Below are 19333 nucleotides of genomic sequence, written 5' to 3'. Positions count from 1 at the left end.
CTGCACAGACTTCTATTTTTCTCTGTGTATTAATGCATGAGTTTCATTTAGCTGCATTGAAAAAAAAAAAAAAAGCAGCAACAACATATTTCATTGTTGAGAAATGATGTACAAATGCAGAACTTCTTTCACTCCTCTGTTTGTGGCAAATTGACTAACTTCCAAGGCACTTTTGATTAAGCAAAAGTGATAATTCTTTGCAAAAGTGAAGACCTATACAACATAAAACAGCTACGTATTTTAGAGGGAAATCCTTTTAATGTTCTATATAATTCCAGATTTTAGAATAGGTAAACCATATCCCTGGGTATTGTAAAAGACAACTAAAAGTGTTGGTATCAAGAAGCGCATCCAGCCATAAAAACATCCCTTCTAACACATACCAGCATGGAAATGTGGACATAAAAATGATAATGGTAATGGTGAAGAATGTATATTTAGATTATTTCATAAGTATAACCATCAATAACCTATATAAACTTTGCTATATTGTCAAAAGACTAGAGCTTATGATTTTGTCATAGACCTATAGCATACACCAATTCAGAATTGATATCCGAAATAAACACAGCCTTGTTTGTATCATCTTTATATATTCCAGCTTGATTTTAAAGTTTGTAGTTCTTTATAGACACTCTAATACTGAAAACTTTCAATGAATGTCCGCTCTCAGTTAACTTCCAACCCATAAGTACGGTTTGCTGATTTTCGCTACTATACATGGAAAGTAAGAAAGTTGACTTCTCAGCCATGCAGTGTGGACCCACTACATGCCACTTTGAGCAAGTGTCTTCAACCATAAGTTGAGGTTGACCAATGCATAAGTCAAATTTGGTACACAGAAGCTATGGCGAAGTTTATTGTGTGTTCATGCATGTGCATGTATGTGTGTGTGTGTGTGTGTGTGTATAAACAGAGAGAGAGAGAGAGAGAGAGAGAGAGAGAGAGAGAGAGTGAAAGAAATTAAAAGAGAATGAATGTATTCAATCAGTTACACATCTTTACTTACATACAAATACATGAATTCTAATAGAATTATGAATGTGTTAAACTGTTTGTATGTAGAGAGAAACATATAATATTCACTAAATCATTGATAAGCAATTGAAATAAATAGGATCAGTTTGTAAAATTATGTTGAACCTCAAAAGGATCAATACAATTAATGGGCAGCCTAGTAAATTAGTAGGCCTCTGAGAACAAGAGCATATTATTAATCCTGTGCCATAGAAGTTCTGCCTTGTCCCCTATTGAAGCTTTTCTAAATTGAAAAGAAATGACTTCTTGGATATTTAATTCAGTTCAAGGTTTATTTAAAGAGCAAAAATTGTAATTAGAAGGAATGTACAAGAAGAAAGTGCTAAAGTGAAATAATATTTAAATATACAGAATTGTATGTAATGTTTATCTTAAGCATAGTGAGAGAGAGAGAAAATTTGTGGAGAGTAAGGAGTAAGAGATATTGATGGTGTAGTTGCAAAGAGAAAAGAAAAAATGATGAAACTCAGCAATGGGTTAAGGATTGAAATTTGTTGGTTAGGAATTGTAAAAAAAGGTAACTAAACAAAAGCTACAACTGATGAGAATATTAATATGTACACTAAATCTGTTGCTAAGTTCTATGAAAATTATTATCCTGAAGCAGTATTTTTTACCTCTAGTAATTCTTCAGTAAGATAGACTATATTGATTTTTTATATATTTCTTGCTATGATTCATCAGAAATATATTTTACACTATCCATCATAGATCTGCATCTAAGGACTCCATCAAACACTGGTCTCTTATATTGTAAATTACCTGCCAGACTTCTCAATGATAGCATACGTCAGTGGAGGCCTCTCTGACCCATGTACTATTAACTCTAGTGTGCTTCAGGATTTAGGTATGCCCCTCACATTCTACCCTCTCAACAGCAAGGACCTATTTAATGTTCTGAGCCACTTTACTAAAACCATTAAAAATTTTACAAAACTTGTTATCTAGAACAGTTTTCAGTTCCAATAACTGACATTACACATTATTGTGAACAGCCAGAGAGGTAAATAATTTACATTGTGAGAGATGGGGAAGGGTTCATAGTCAAGAATTTGTAAGTTTGTGAAGGATTTAGTTGACTTGGAAGAACAGTAAGATCATTGGTATTGAAAATAAAGAGTGCAAGAGACAAAAACCAAATCCTGGGGATCAAAGAGGTCTTCACTTACATGCTGAAACATATACATGAAGCCAATGAGGAAAGCTTTACTATGTAAAGTTAAATTCCCTCAGATACAGCATACTGTCTTAATAAATTAAGGTTGGGGAATTTCAGATTTTCTCTGTCTTCAAGCTATTAATTGAGTCACTCGCTATTTTGAAATTGATGCTACACTTTGTTAATTTAGCTGATGGTATGTATTATTTAATGTTCAACCCACAGAAATGATCAGTGATTTGCAGCTGGTTGACTTTTTCAAATGCTTATGTGTTCCCAATATTGTGCTCTTTCTCTTTCATAGATATATATGTTCACAATTATTTCTTTGATAATTTGGATTTCAAACATATTTGACTGGTAGGTGGCTATTTGTGATCTGACTTTGTGAATGATGTCCGTGTAACAAATGATGAATTTATATGCATCATAGAACTTTGTTCTCTCCCCATAAGTCTTCTAGTTGGTGCATCCTGACAGTTGCAAATATGACAATTAGAATCTACTACTTGGAATATGATATGTATGAAAGTTGTCAATTGGATAAAGAAGTGTTGAGCATTAAAAATGGTTGGAACCTCTGAAAGACGAAAATCTTGGAAGACATGGGTATGCAGTGATGAACAGTGATCTCAGGAAGCTGAACCTTATGTAAGAGGTGATAAAGAACCATGACGGTTAGCAATATGCAGTGCCAAAGAAGACCTGTGTACCTAAGCAAGCTTGACAGTGATCCTTAAATAGTGACGGTGAAGGAAACTGGAAAGTAAATTGTATCTATACTAGGTCTCTCACCCATTATGCTCTTGTTAATTCCCTATCAATCTCCTCTCATCTATCACTTTTCTCTTATCCACTTCAGGAATGTCATTCTTCATCACCCATCTAGGAGGGTGGTAACTCTGAATAATAACTAACACAAACTGTGACTTCTTCCAAACTAGTGCCAGCATGGATAGCAGATATAAAATGATGATGATGATGATGATGATGATGACTGTCTTTTGCTCGATAGGTAGCTGTAACAACTAACCCTACTCATATATTAAGTCTACAGGTCAAATGTACAGTGAAATTATTGTTACTTTATTACCTTAGTTAGTATGCAAATTGGCAGAGATCCAACCATGTATCTGAGTTGAAGCACCATAGAGACCAGAAAGGGGCTGGTATTGTGTAGTATGTGGATGGGTGGTGGGTGTTCATGATAAGATGGTTCCCAAATGAGTTGAGGAGAGGAGCACAGATGCACGTTATTCAATATAAGTAATAATTGTGTTATCCTTTTAACTCCTCTTTATTACAGAGTTTTTAAAGCGTGGTTGTAGAGGGGTTGAACATGGACAGATCAAATGTCATTCCTCATTACACAGGTGAAGTGGATAGGAGAAAAGGTGAGTGATAGGTGAGAGGATAATGATAGGGACTTAACAGGAGCTTAATGGGTGACAGATTCAATATAGACATATTTGACTTTTCAATTTCCTTGCTTAATTTTCCTGCCCACTTCATAATATGCACCTCTCTTTGCTAAGAATGTACATACATGACAATTATTACTTATCTCAAATAATGTTTACCTATGCTCCTTCCTTTAAATCATTTGGGAACTACCCACTGCCCATCTATATACAAGACAATGCCAGCCTCTTTCTGGCCTCTACGATACTCCAAGTCAGCTATATGGTTGTTCTTCTGCCAGTTGTATGTTAACTATTTCTGGCAGAATGTATTTTATTCAAGATTCATTAGAAACAGATAGGTAGGTAACTGAAACCTTCTTAAGTATGTTGTTTTAGGTATGATACTGCACATAAACCTAAACTAATAACCTCCTATGCACAAATGCTTTATTGATAATTGCACTACAGCAGTTTTAGCAAAATATATGGCCTACTTGGTGAAAACCATCCCATCTTACAAACTGGATAGCTTTGACCCAACACCACAACTCTTGTAAAACCATTTTAGGTAATCCAAATGATAACTTGGTGCATCACACAACCTGCAAGCGCCCCTACCTCCTGAACTGTGGCCATTTTCTATGACACTGTAACACACTAGTGAACTTGTCAAGAATTTTTGGCAAAACTATGTTGTTGCACTCAAAATCATCAAAAATTTCAACCATATCTGACTTGTGCTTCTCAGTAACCATCACATGCTTGTGAAATTTGGTGGAAATAGTGTCACTGCAATCAACATCAGTAAAGCTATTGACTGTGTTTAGCATGGAAGTCTCGTAATAAATAGTAAAACTGGTTGATTATGAGCTCCATTTAACTTTTGTCACTTAGCTAGGTGGCTTCTTGATAGATCATACTATTAAGGAGTGTGTTGATGGAACTCTCTCAGACACACACTCTATCAACTGTAGTGCACCTCAATGTTCAGTTTTGTCTCTCACACCTATTATCCAGCTATACATGAATGGCCAACTTGCTATCATTTCCAACAACTTTCACTCCTGTTCACATTCCTTCTTAACCTTCCGCATGAAACCCAGAGACATCACATGCCAGATATGAACCAACTCCCTGAAAAAATCCTACAATACAAATTCACAATTACAACTCATATCATTCAAGGTTGACCATGTTGTACAGTTATGTACAAGTCTAAACATACAACATACAAATAAACAATTTTACTAATCCTCTCATGTAGGAAAATATTCACTGTGATGCCTGTCTGCATGATATAAAATTAAATATAATTTGCAAAATGGTCTCAATGTAGTGATAAGTGAAAACAATTTGGTCTATTATATAACACAAAATAACAATTTTGAGTATAATATAAATACAAATAGTCTTTAATTATACTTGTTACTCTGTCCCTATATATTGCTCTCTCTTTCTCTCTCTCCCTCTCTCTCTCTCTCTCTCTCTCTCACTCTCTCTCTCTCTCTCTCTCTCTCTCTCTCTATATATATATATATATATATATATATATATATATATATAGATATATACATACATATATATATATATACATACATATATATATGTATATATATATACAAATATACATATATATTATATATACAGAGTGTTTGAGCTAAATCTGACTATTTTTATGTCCCCTTTCTTGTTTTAAGAATAGTTTGATGTATTGGTGAACAGTTAATGGCACTGGAGAGTATAAAGATTAAAGTCATAGTTGTGGAAAAGTTAGCTGAGACATGGAAGTCTGGAGGTTATCTGAATATTAAAAATGTATTACCTGTATCATGATGATTCACACCGGGTATCAAAATATTGACATCATGACTGCAGCTCAATGTTCTATGAACGCTGTAAAACTACAATGGTGTCTATGAAGCAGGGGTGGGGGACACAGCTGGTATTTGTGTCTTCAGTGAGGGTAACATCATCTTACCCCACATCTTTGAACAGGGCCTTAGGCTCAAATCAGATGATTATGTTAATTTGCTGGTGTCTGGCCACTCTTTGACTTGAGAGGGTTGCTGCTGGAAGGTCATGTATGTGACAGCAGGATTCACCTCTTTGCTATATCTCAGAAGTAGTTGGAGAATTTTTATGACTTCCCCAGCGACACTCCTAACTTCCCTAATTGCAATCCTATGGATTACTATGTGTGGGGTGCAGTTAAGAAAGACACCAACTGCTCTGCTTGAGAAAACCTAGGCCAAACTCAAGGTGTTCAAAATACCAGAGCTGTCTTGAGGCTATGGTGGAAGCCAAGGGCAGCTACCTTGATTATGCTACCAGCCATAATTTAGTTGATACCTTTTGATCTTTTGAAATACTTTATTCTTGGATATGATATTGTATTTTTTTTTTCTTTTTATGCAAACAGTCAAATTTAGCCTACACAGCTTGTATACATACATGCGTACGTATGTACGTGCATGCATGCATGCATACATACATACATACATACATACATACATACATATAGCAGTTGAATAAAGTTAAAACATAGGCTGGTTTTCACATTTTTTATTGTGGTATTTTCATGAACTCAGTATTGGGATACTTGGAACAAAACCTAAATAAAAATAAATTGAAGAGAACTACGGCATGACCTTTAAAAGACACGTACAGAACGCATGGAAAATCAATGATTGTTTCCTAATTTGGACAAAATCCCAAGAAAATCTGGAAGAATTCAGCACCCTCCTCAACAATCTACACCCTAGTCTCAAATTCACAAGAGAAATGAGCAACACACAATTACCATTTCTTAATATAATGGTGATTAAAACAACACCACAATCACAAGTGATATTTATTACAAAAGCACAGATGCAGACCAGTACCTAAATTTCAAATCATGCTACCCAACACATTAAACGCAACATGTCATACTGCCTAGCCAGGAAAATTTGTACCATAGTACACGATCCAAATACCAGAACCACATGACTTATAGAATTCAAAGAATTTCTGCTCAAGCAAAAACACCTTCTCCTACTTATAGAAAATAACATACAACAAGCAAAAGAGATAACTATAGAACAATTTAGGGCAACACGAAAGAGACAAACCCATCAATGGAAGACAATACCATTTTTGGTAACACACAATCTACATAACCAAAACATTTTTAACATCATCAAAACAGATTTGCCAATCATAAAACAAAGTGAAAAATTAAAAAACATAATAACTAATCAAACACTTATCTAAGCAAAAGGCAACCACATAGCCTAAAGAAACTATTAACAAAGGCAAAATTCAACATGAAAAAATAACAGGATAAAGCATTCACAGTATCCAAGTGTAATAATAACAGATGTGGAATGTGTCTATACAAGCATACTGGTAGATCCATTAGAACAAAAAATGGACAGATTTTTGCAAATGCAGATATAAACTGCAAAAGCAGAAATTTGATCTATTGCATTAAATGCCTGAATCGCGAGGAACTATACATAGGCGAGACAGGGAATGCAGTATTGGAATGCTCACGAGTCCACAGACAACAAATCCAGAACACTAATGTTTGCCAAATTCCATTGAGTGAACATATAGAAGCATGTGGTCAGAAAATGTTTCTAATTTTTCCTTTCCACAAACTACCTGACACAAGTGAGGCTGGAAGTAGGATAAAAGAAAAACGGTTTATTAAAATGTTCAAACCTGTTCTGAATGGAAATAACAACAATAATATAACAACCAGTAAATGATGTGGATTAGAAAATATCTTTAAAATATGAATATAAACAAAGTACAGAGTATCGGTATGTCATGACGTTTAAGCTGCATGCAAATTGGTCGAAACCACATTCCAAAAATTCAGCTTGTTGGAGTGTTCTAAGAGGTATTACAGTTGTCAAGACCTCAACTGTCAGTTAAATACATTTTGAAATCTGATGATTCCTACCAACGTATGAAAGCACTAACTGAACTTTATGAACATTACAAAATAATTTTTTGATGTTAAAATACTATAATAAAAAAACATGAAAACCAGACCATGTTTTAACTTTATTCAACTGATATATTATTTTATACACATTCACACAAATTCGGAAATATATATATATATATATATATATATATATTATGGAGATGTACTTGCATAGCAAGTGACCTGATCTGAGGTCGTGTGCTGGAACGCAAACAATTGCAGTGTGGAAGGTGTTTATAAGCTATTTAAGAAACACACAAAAACCGTTAGATTCACTTCAACATTTAAATTTAATTTGTCAAAATATTTTCGTCGCTTTGAGACCGTGACCTGTTCACTGACAAAATTCCATGCTGCATCTTGTCAGTGAACAGGTCGCGGTCTCAAAATGACGAAAATATTTTAGCAAATTAAATTTAAATGTTGAAGTGAATCTAACGGTTTTTGTGTGTTTCTTAAATGGCTTATAAACACCTACCACACCGCAATTGTTACATATATATATATATATATATATATATATATATACATTTCTTTTATTAGCCACACAGGGCTCAACGAAGATGGGACAAATACAATGTAGAGCTTTTCTTTTTGGGAGGGGGAAGGAAGGAAAAAAAAAAAAAAAAAAATTGGTGGTGTCGATCAAAAGGGATCGTAGGAAGGGAAAAATACATACATTTATACATACACACATACACACACGTGTAATCAACTAACCCCCTCCTCTAAAAATTTCAGGCCTCGTGCCTTTTATAGAAAGGATTATATATACATACATATCTATCTATCTATCTATCTATCTATCTATCTATCTATCTATCTATCTATCTATCTATCTATATATATATATATAGATAGATAGATAGATAGATAGATAGATAGATAGATAGATAGATAGATAGATATGTATGTATATATAATCCTTTCTATAAAAGGCACGAGGCCTGAAATTTTTAGAGGAGGGGGTTAGTTGATTACACGTGTGTCTATGTGTGTATGTATAAATGTATGTATATATATATATATATATATATATATATATATATATATATATATATATATATATATATATATATATAATCACAACCTTTTGTATCATTGCTATCAGTTAAACATGTACTTTCCATGCTGGCATAGGTTGGATGCGCTGGCCAAATGTCTATATTTCTAACCAGAATGTTCCCAGATATATATTGTCCCTACTTCCAGTTTCTTTCTATGTGATAATCTACTTTTTTAACATCCAATGCACCTGACCTTTTTAGTCATAATCATTTCCTATTTACATGTCATATCTACATTATCATAAGTTGTCCCTTCTGCATACATCTATCATACTAATTGTTTATTCATGTTTCATTGCTAATTTTTTACATTTCTCACATATGCCTCATATTGCTAGCCTTTTGTGTAGGAATATAAATTCTTTGTCTGCAATAGAAGGTGTTTTGTTTTTTCCTCAAAACTCCATTTGCTCTCGCTTTAATTATTTATTGTTCAATTATTTGCTTCTGTTCTAAAACTTACCTGACGTCTAGTGAGCTATCTGACTAATATCTTAGCCCTCAAGTTTTCTCATGTTGATTGTTAATCTAGATCTCCTAAGATTTTATCTCTTTGTCAGTGGACCAAAAGATTTTCATGTACAGGCTTATCTTCAAAAATTATGATAATTGGCTATCACACATTAGACTTCCTCTTGTCATATAAAGAAGGTGATACAGAAGATAGATGGAGTGAAGATGGAGTGGAAATGTATTGTTTCAACACTGTTGTTTAGTTATTTAAAATTTGTAGTCCCGATCACTCTTTATATGGATATAGAGTAACAATCATAAATATATGTATATACATGTGTGTGTATGTGTTTGTGTTTGTGTGTGTGTGTGTGTGTGTGTGTGTGTGTGTGTGTGTTTTACAAAAACTTTGATGCATTTATACATTATAAAGTATAATCTCTCCCTAACTAAAATTTATAGTTATAAGTTTGTTCATTTATAAGTATCATCTATACATTAAAATGTTGAACATGACAAGCCTTAATCGCTAAACTCATGTGCTGTATAGCATGTTCATCATAACTTAGTGTATCAATTCTACCAAATATATACACACATCTATGAAGATGCACATTCAGAAATTTATCCTGAGAAAACACTCACACTTACTATAAAATCATTGAGTCTATATCCATATGAGCAAACAGTTAAAGATGTATTCAAACATATACACAACATTAAACATAAACTGGCATGTATACATAGAATATATGCCTGCAAGATATATAAAATCATGTTATTACTAGACAACAGTAAATTGTAACCTAGTTCAATGAAAGTTACTTTATTATTTTGTTTTTAATTTTTTCATATACTCACCAGGAATCGGCGTTGTGGAGAAAACCTACAAGTACAGCATCCTGTCATCCTCCTTCGCTCTAAAGATGCCAATGATGGATCAGGTGAAGGTGGAGGTGTCTCCGAAGGCTTATTAGGAGGAATACTAAAAGTCATATCCATCTCTGTAAATTCCCTGTCCTGAAAGATAGGAATAAAAGACTAACATCAGTAAAAAGAAATATCAGGCTTATCAGCATTTAAACGATGACATACTTAACCATAGTATGTCAGTATACTTTCCCAGTTTATAAGACATATAACAAGTGAGCCAGCATCTGGTTGCTTGATTTCCTAGAAATAACAATCAAATCCCCTTCAACCTACTCTCTAAAAATGGAAAGGGCATGTTAATTAATGTAATTCTAGATATGCTGTGACTGAAACATAAGATAGAGTGGTCAAGTCATGGATATTTTGGTTATAAATTTGGCTGTTTATTCAGGGTTGACCTTTGTTTAAATGACAACACGTAATGTATTATAATGCATTATATCCGTTTCTGTTCCTGTTTGATACAGGGAAGAAATAGCAGTAAAAAACAGGCCAACAAACAAAAACATTTTGTGATGAAAAGAGAGCATGATTAACATCTAGAAAGTATTCATTTTAATTTATGCGATAAACCTCATTAATGCCAATGCATCTGAAATTCAAGTTACCTTAAACAACTATTGTTATATGATATTATATTACTGAGTATGATGATGATGATATATATGTATGCATGCATGTATGTATGCTCATGATCGTAAGGCTGTGAATTCAATTCCTGGCAAAAATGAGAAGTACTTGTATTCCAAAGGGCCAGCCTTGTCACACTTTGTGTCATGCTGAATCTCCCTGAGAACTATGTTGAGTACAAGTGCCTGTGAGGTGCTTGACCTTAACTAGTTGAACATGTCCCTTGGTGGCTGACGATATGTGCATCTCTGATCATGAGCAGAAATAGTAGGGGAGTATCATAGCCATGTGTTGAGAGGAATCCTTTGGGGTTTGGATAATTCACCTCTGGAAACATGGGTGTTTTGTTCTTTATCCTTAAACAACTCTCATTCTGGGACCTATTAAGTGGGATGGGCTACTTGACCTGAAGAAAGCTCTAACTGGGCCCCATCTGGAAGGTTATGCGCTGTTTATCTTGATATGAGATCACCATGTTGCGCACATATGGTTGTGATGCATGTGCCTGGTGTACCCATATCAGGCAGATAGTTGTGATGGGTATATTGGGCTTCATACCTCAGTATCACTTGGATGGTATGTGCTGCTCTCTCGCTCAATAATAAAAATGATACTTGATAAATTCAATAATGGTTTATTAGAACAAGCATACCTACACAATTGTGCCGCGCCGCACGGCTTTGTTTCCTCATAACTTCCAGAAAAATGGCTATTTTTGAAGAAATTTTTTACAGAAATGCTTCAGATAGTGTAAATTACGATTATATCAGAATTTTTGTTCTGAAAAAGCTTTTCTGAAAGTGGAGAGAGAAGTTTCGTAAAATTCACTGGAGTTGTCTTTATTTCCCCATAACTTTCCCAAGAATGGATATTTTTTGTGAAATTTTCTATAGGTACCTTTCAGATGCTGTTTATCACGATTATATCGGAATTTATTGTGACAAAAAAAAAAAAAAGAAAGAAAGAATTTACTAGGCTCTCACACATACAAACTGACTCACATCAAAAAAAGTAACTTGAAATTTTGGAAAAAATTGTGATGTGTTTCAGTGTTGAGGTGGAAGCCGATCATTTTTATTTCTTTTCGTATTAAATCTACGATATTGTCGTAATCTACTTCTATAAATTTTTGGAAACTCCTGTTCTTCCGTTGGAAAAAATTTTTCCCAACATAGGCGCAGGAGTGGCTGTGTGGTAAGGAGCTTGCTTACCAACCACATGGTTCTGGGTTCAGTCCCACTGCATGGCACCTTGGGCAAGTGTCTTCTACTATAGCTACGGGCCGACCAAAGCCTTGTGAGTGGATTTGGTAGACGGAAACTGAAAGAAGCCCATCGTATATATGTGTGTATATGTTTGTGTGTCTGTGTTTGTCCCCCCGACATCGCTTGACAACCAATGCTGGTGTGTTTACGTCCCCGTAACATAGCGGTTCGTCAAAAGAGACTGATAGAATAAGTACTAGGCTTTCAAAGAATAAGTCCTGGGGTCGATTTGCTCGACTAAAGGCGGTGCTCCAGCATGGCCGCAGTCAAATGACTGAAACAAGTAAAAGAGTAAGACAAATTCTGATATGATCAGAATCTACGACATCTGAAGTATATTTTTTTAGCAAAATTGCATTGAAAAATATCAATTTTTCTGGAAGTTATGAGAAAATGAAGTCGTTTTGGGTTCACTTTTGTAGGTTTGCCATTAGAAGATAAAAAAAAAAAGCAGTTTGCTGACTTATTTCATTAGTGGTGAATTGGCAGGGTCACTACAATGTCGGAGAGAAATTCATATGTTATTTTTTCTGGCACTTGTATACCCTCAATGGATTTGTCAGTTTAAACTAATAAAATTTCAACCAAAATTTAGAGAAGATTTTAAAAGGACATAATGAACCGAAAAGTCTTTCATTTTCCCGTCTTCTTTGTTGAGCAGACGACAATTATTCGCATTAATGCGCATGCGTTATATCATAAATAACGATGTTTGGCTAAATATTGGAAAAGAATCTTTTTTTTTTTTCCATTTTTTCATGGGGAGATAATGACTGTTTTTACTATATTTTAAGTAAAGTTATTTCCCTTGATAATTGTATTTTTATTAAAAAAATTTGTATAGTTAGAGAAATTGAAAAGTATTTTATATTTTTGTAATTATATTCAGTATTTGCTGCAAATATAATTGATTGAAAATTGTTCATGTATGAAAAATTGTCATACATCAAGTGTTTATAAAAAATATCTCATGTTTATTTCATGAATATTGAGTTTTTAATAAGCAGTGGTTAAATAGATTATTAATTATGGCTCTTAATATATTAAAATCGTTTTATGTGAAATCTCTGTATAAAACGCTAAAATCATGACTTTTTCGTCATTTTAACTCATTCGTCATTAGAACTACATTATCGTATTGTGTCCTTGTATTTTTTTTTCTCGAAGTATGATATGATTAAAAGGACATCTTGCTGCTATTTCTAGTATTACGTAAGACCAGATTAAAAGGTTCCTGTAGTTCACCATTTAAACACTGCAACTTCAGCGAACTCCACAAAACTGGATAATTTACTGCTTAAATAGTTTTACCTGTATGTTTGTATTGGAATGAAAGGAAGAAAGATATTTATAATTTATGTAAGTATTTCAAAATTACTTTTAATTCTTCACTAATTAACATTAAATATTAATAATTAACCGCTGAAGTCAATGACCCTATTGCTATTGTTTTACTTTTCAACCTTTTCTGTTAAACATGAATTAATTTGTGTTTCTTTAATTAAAAACAAAAAAGAAAATTCATTGATTTTTATTTTTTAATGTTTAGAAATTGATATTTTGTTATTAAATATGCCAATAATTGAAAAAATAGTCTTCAAGATTAATGATAATTTTATCTTCAAAATCTGAAACCAAAATTTTTATAGACATTTTGTGATGATGTTTGTTTAATGATTAAAAAAAGTGAAATATGCTCTTTATAGCTGAACCAAGTGAAGGCGGAGGTATTGTTTTTCAGTTGTGTTTGTTTGTTTGTCCATGGACAAGATATCTCAAGAACCGCTGGATGGATTCGGATGAAACTTTCAGGGATGTTTGGCCGCGTGACTAACATGAACTGATTAGATTTGGAAATCGATCCGGTTCCGGACAAGAATTCTGGATTATTTTTACGTTTTTTTTTGTTCTTTTTGTTTTACGTAATTTTTCACAGCGATCAGGTTCATTTTTAGTATTCTCGTTTGTGAGAGCAATCGAGATTATTTCAGATATCCTCATTTTAAAAATCATCTCCAGCTAATCGTCGAGAGGACGTTGGTGCTGCCGTGGCGGAGGTTTGCGCTCTCTGAGTGCTCTTATTATTTGCTGGCTTTCATTCACCCTATATGATATCATTTGGACGAATAATTGTCGCTTTCTTTTCTTCTTGATTATTACTATATATAGTAATTATTAATTACCGAAATAATTTAATCAACAGTAACCCTCCCACTTAAACCTGTTTGGTTGAAATGTTTGCTTTCTTGGTTTCATTATAGAAGTTGGAGCAGACGACATTGTTGTTTAGCCCAAGGCCAGCCTTAACATAGGATCAAAAACATTTCAATAATGACTAGCAGCTCTTTTTCTTTCTTTTTTCTTTTTTTATGGGGCATAGTATACTTTGAACTACATTATTTAAAATGCATTTTTTTTTAAAGCTTGTAAAGCATGTTTTGAGTGGATGTTTGGCTGCTACTTCACGCAAATCGAGCGACCACAAAGAAGAGCTTGTCTGCTGATGGCTGACAATTATTAGCAGCCACAGTTTTGAATATTGACCAATTTTGACAACTATTCTTTTTCTTATAAAAAGAAAAAGAACGTTTCAAAAATATTTAGAGAAAGTATAATTCTTTCTTTTCATATATCTCTATTTTTAATTTGGAATTCAATATTGTTTGTAAATTTGGAGTTTGAAATAAGATCGATAAAAAATATGGAAAAATAAATTAAGTTTTAGTAATTCCAGTATTTTTCTTACATGATTTAATCATATATTTTGCTATGTTGCTATAAACCCACAAGTATTTATATAAGAGTGGAAAATATGACAAGAATGTGTCGAACGTCTGAAAAATAGATTTCCAGGTTTTACACAACCCTGTCTACTCACTCCCGAAGGTAGAACTGAAGAGTAAGTGATTTTTCTACTAAGCTAGAATAGAAAATTACAAAATACACAAGATATATATATATATATTAAGGGCATTACTACACGTTATAAGGGACTCTTAAAGTCAAAACTACCTTAATAAATATACAGTGTACCGACAGCGAAGGATTTATGTGTAGTAATGCCCTTAATATAATAAATGTATTTAAAAGGGAATAAATCAATTACGTATTTTGTATAAATTTTCCCCTTAACAGGCGCGAGCGACCGTGACATTACATACATGCATCCGTATGTGCATACATGCATGCACGCGCGCACACACACACATACATACATACATGCATGCATGCATGCACACACACACACACACACACACACACACACACACACACACATGCAAAGACACGTACATACATTTGAGACCCAGCTTTGCCTTTCATCCTTTTGGACTCGATGAATAAAATGCCAATCCAGAAAAGTGAATTGGCGGAACTGTAAAAACGTTGGACCGGGTGCCTTGCGGTAGTTGCTCCGGCTCTCTCTGATCCGAGTTCAAATCTGGGTAGGATCTACTTGAGGGCTAGACTTAATCTGTCACTCGGTTTAACACCACCATCTAGCAATTTGGATCCCTTTAACGAAGTTCACTCTATTGCAGGTAATCGGGCCTGGCACCCAAATTTGAAGACACCTTCCTCCATTCTACTTGTCAGAGTCAACGAATTTGTAAAGTGACACGAGCACGGCCTGTTCACCTAAGAGAAAACCTGTTATTTCAGTTACCACTGGACTTAACATTCCTTCATAGCCAGGAAAGTTATTGTCAGTGATAAGAATAAATCACGCTGCTAATGTATTTGATATTTTCGTAGACACTTCTTTTAACATGAGTGCCTAAATAACGTAATTCCATAATTTCTAACACCTGATAGAAAAAGGCGTTACATTTGAATTGTTTAAACGCGTTATGTGGTGAAATGATTAATTCCGAATTTGGTTTATTATATTTCAAGTCTTCAGAACTCAAAACAGTTTTAAAATTGTGTAAAGATAAAGTACTATTCCGATCAACTGCCAGAAATGAATAAATGACTGCTTCATAAATATTCTTGATATTTTTAAATTACAGAGAGTTGTCTCCCTTACATTCAAAGTGCCGGTTCTCTGTGTTACTGTGAATGATTATCAGGTTACAATAATTAAAATCTATTAGATCAGGCCTTTTCAACCACTGTTTCGTGTTTGGTGCACGGACTGGTGTACCTCGAGGTTTTGAGGCGAGTCAGAAAATACCAAGATATTTAGAAAGCTTCAGTGTTAATGCACCACTCCCACACTGGTGCATAGGTGTATTTCTTATCAACGAAATACAGTGCACACCTCTCGGTAGACAGCTGACGAGGGAACTTTCCCGTTCATGTTAAATATGTTTTTATTCACACGTTAATGTCTCTCTCTGCTCTTTGTTACTGTCCTATTGACTTTGTTTTGTTTTAAGTGTGGTGCAAGTTCCTTGGTAGCGTGTGTTATAGGGGTACTTATATGGCATATCGGATATGTGTGTGTGTAATCATAAAAAAAAAAATTGGTGTGTAGTAATGCAAATACATTTAGCGTGACATTCATTGTGTTGGGAATCGAAAAGAACTGGACGGAGGTAAAGAGTACGGACCATCCATTTTCGGCCTAACAAAAAACCCTAACCCTATACCCTAAACCCTAGCCCTAAATACCGGGTGTACATATTCTTTACTTTCGTCAAGAATTGATAATCACTTGACTATGTGGGGAATGAAAATATCAAATGCATATTTAAAAAAATTTTCTTATGTTATATAAACTTTTTCAAATTGTTCGATACATCGGTAATAAATAAAATGAATTTGCAAAATTTTAATTTGAGACAAGTGATTTATTGTAATAAATAAATAAATAAATAAAGCGTGTAATTTATTCGAGAGATTTAGTTGGCATTGTACGCAGATCTTTCTGGTGGGTTACTGGGTAGATTTGAATCTATTAGACTAGATGTTTTAATATTCGTTTCAAATTTTGGCACAGAGGAGAGGTAAGTCGATCATATCGATTCCAGTGATCAACTGGTACTTATTTTATCAACCCTGAAAGGATGAAAGACAAACCGATCTCGGCAGAATTTGAGCTGAGAACGTGAAGACGAACGAAATGCCGCTATGCACTTGCTCGGCGCGGTAACGATTCTGCCAGCTAATATTTATGTATAATCGTATATTCTAATTGAGTATGTGCCCACAACACATTATTCTGATTCTACCAGTGTTAACATAATATGGAAGAATGAGCATTGCTTTCTTCATGACTGAGCGTCGTTCGGGAGGGAGGGGGCTCAAATACAACAACTACCCCTCACCAAACAATTCGCTCTCGTATTCTGAATGAACTGATCTCGAATTTATTCATTTATGCGTTTTTGTAATTATGGTTGATAAAGGCAATGAACTACATATTTCAAACTTCAAACTGTAGAACGTCTAAATTTTTGTAAAAATCATTTAGAATAGGCTTTAAATATAAAGGGACGTCAATATTAAAGACTTTTTCTAAGAGTAGTTTCCCTTGCTTATTGAACGTTTTAATCGTCAATTTAACTAAAACCAAAGATGAAAGCGAAATTTATTTTGTGATGGTCATGTTTTCACCGAACTCAGTTATGGTGCAGGGGGAATGGACTGGTTTCTACTGAAATTGAAACAGAGGTCAAATTTCATCTTCGATGTAACTATTCATTGCTATTATTAGAAAATGCTTGCTCAAAGTGCCATGCACGTCGTTGTGAGGCAAACTTATTTTAGCTATCATCAATAAGACTCAATACGACTAACATTCGTACAACACTAGCGGATATACTGCTGGTACCTCTGATATTGATCTCAGGGTGACGAAGGGACAATATGTTACCAGAGGTATTTAATTTTGAAGCAGATGTGAGAAAATGTTGTAAGGCAATCCAGCATACAATACCACAATGACATCTATTATATAACTGGTTTTATTTTATTCACCTCATGGGATGACAGGTACAGTTGACATTGAACTAATATTCACGGCAAACTTGCTCTTGAAAGTAGATGCTTATGGGACCTGCATTATACAGTAATTAATTTTCCTGAATAAAATAACATTTCATCGTGGCCGTTGCCAGTGCCGCCGGGCTGGCTCCTGTGCAGGTAGCACGTAAAAGCTCCCACTATGCTCTCGGAGTGGTCTGTTAGTATAGTGAGAAATATAGAGTGCATATTTAGGTCACCAGTAGGGAAATAGTGGTCAGTTAACCATTTTGATACCAACTACTTGAGACCAGTTCTGTGAGAAAACTTCCATGTTTTAAAGTCGTCAAAATTAAAATCTTTCATCGAAATTTCAGGTTAACTTATGATTCAAGCTCCAAGTTTTTTTTTTTAAAATAAAATCTTCATTATTTTCAAAATTAATTGAAGTGAGGGTAGTATATTTCTACAAAAATATGGTTTCAAAGGGGTTAAATCAATTTCAAGGGATTAAAGGATTTATTTTATAATCTCCTCAATGAATGATAGGTGAACTGAATTCTACTAAGCTGTGAAATGAAAACTTAATGGATCTAGATATCACCCATCGTGAAATGTGGTATCCTATTCTGTATGCCAGTTCATCAGGCTTCTGTTATAAGAAAGTATTGTAGATATATGATGTGTGTGTGTGTGTATTGAGTTTTGTTTATATTGAGCAATATATTCATTTAAAAGCGCAATATGAGAGAAAGTGGGTGGAAGGAAAGATTTTGCAAAGAGACATAATGAATATATATACATGTCTGAAACAGAATAACATTAACTGAAACAACAACAATTTAGAGTTTTTAAAAATACTTCAAACGGGAAGTGGATAAGGGAAATGCTGGAGTCATGTAATTTCTAGAAGCGAAGTGCTACAAGAACTTGGAATTAGTAATACTCTAAATATAGGATTGGTAAGCCAGGAACATTGAAGGAAAATTGACTGTTTCAACACCATAAATTTGAATGAACTATCAGTGCCAAGGCTCTTACTGCGATCGTGTATGCTTTTCTCACCGGTTTATGTTCAGCAGGCTCTTCACTTGTATAGTTGTAATAGTTCCATGTTAAGACACGTTCTATTGACTGCATTTCTTGTTCCATACTTGATGGTAAGCGTGTAGTAGAATTCAACCCCTAAAGAATATAGCACACTAAGTAGACACATTGAAATCTTAAACTTATATTTAAAAATATAGGATCAAGTGGGTGAAACTAATAGGAGATTTCTATCTTATAACCCTAGAGGGTACCTCAGTAATGTATAAAGGGGATAAATGTTTAGTAATCATTTATTTTTGGCAGTTGATAAACGAGTTCAAATTCAGCCATGTAATGATGGAAATAATTCTCTCACTGTTTTTATTGAAATTTCATTGAAATGCAAAGGATTATGTGTTTAAATTGAAAACAACCCTAATTTCAGTTTGATGCAGTTGTTTCAAATATACTAG

General features: G+C 34.0%; 1 protein-coding gene across 4 annotated transcripts in view; it reads right to left on the bottom strand.

Annotated features, from left to right (window-relative positions):
• LOC106869372 (potassium voltage-gated channel protein Shal) overlaps positions 1-19333 on the bottom strand; it is a 442940-nt gene that overhangs the window by 44281 nt on the left and 379326 nt on the right. For 2 of the 4 annotated variants that reach the window (XM_052966873.2, XM_089350211.1), the window contains exons 5-6: positions 18897-19016; positions 9958-10116 (exon numbers count right to left, since the gene is read on the bottom strand). In XM_052966873.2, the coding sequence (XP_052822833.1) occupies positions 9958-10116; positions 18897-19016 (279 nt within the window). The remainder of the gene's footprint in view (positions 1-9957; positions 10117-18896; positions 19017-19333) is intronic. The other 2 variants (XM_089350212.1, XM_052966874.2) reach the window with 1 other exon arrangement.

Source organism: Octopus bimaculoides, chromosome 4, assembly GCF_046866305.1.
Source record: "Octopus bimaculoides isolate indiv1 chromosome 4, ASM4686630v1, whole genome shotgun sequence".
Lineage (NCBI taxonomy): Eukaryota > Metazoa > Mollusca > Cephalopoda > Octopoda > Octopodidae > Octopus > Octopus bimaculoides.
The sequence above is the reverse complement of the archived record's forward strand: the minus strand, read 5'-3'. Positions and strand labels throughout refer to the sequence as shown.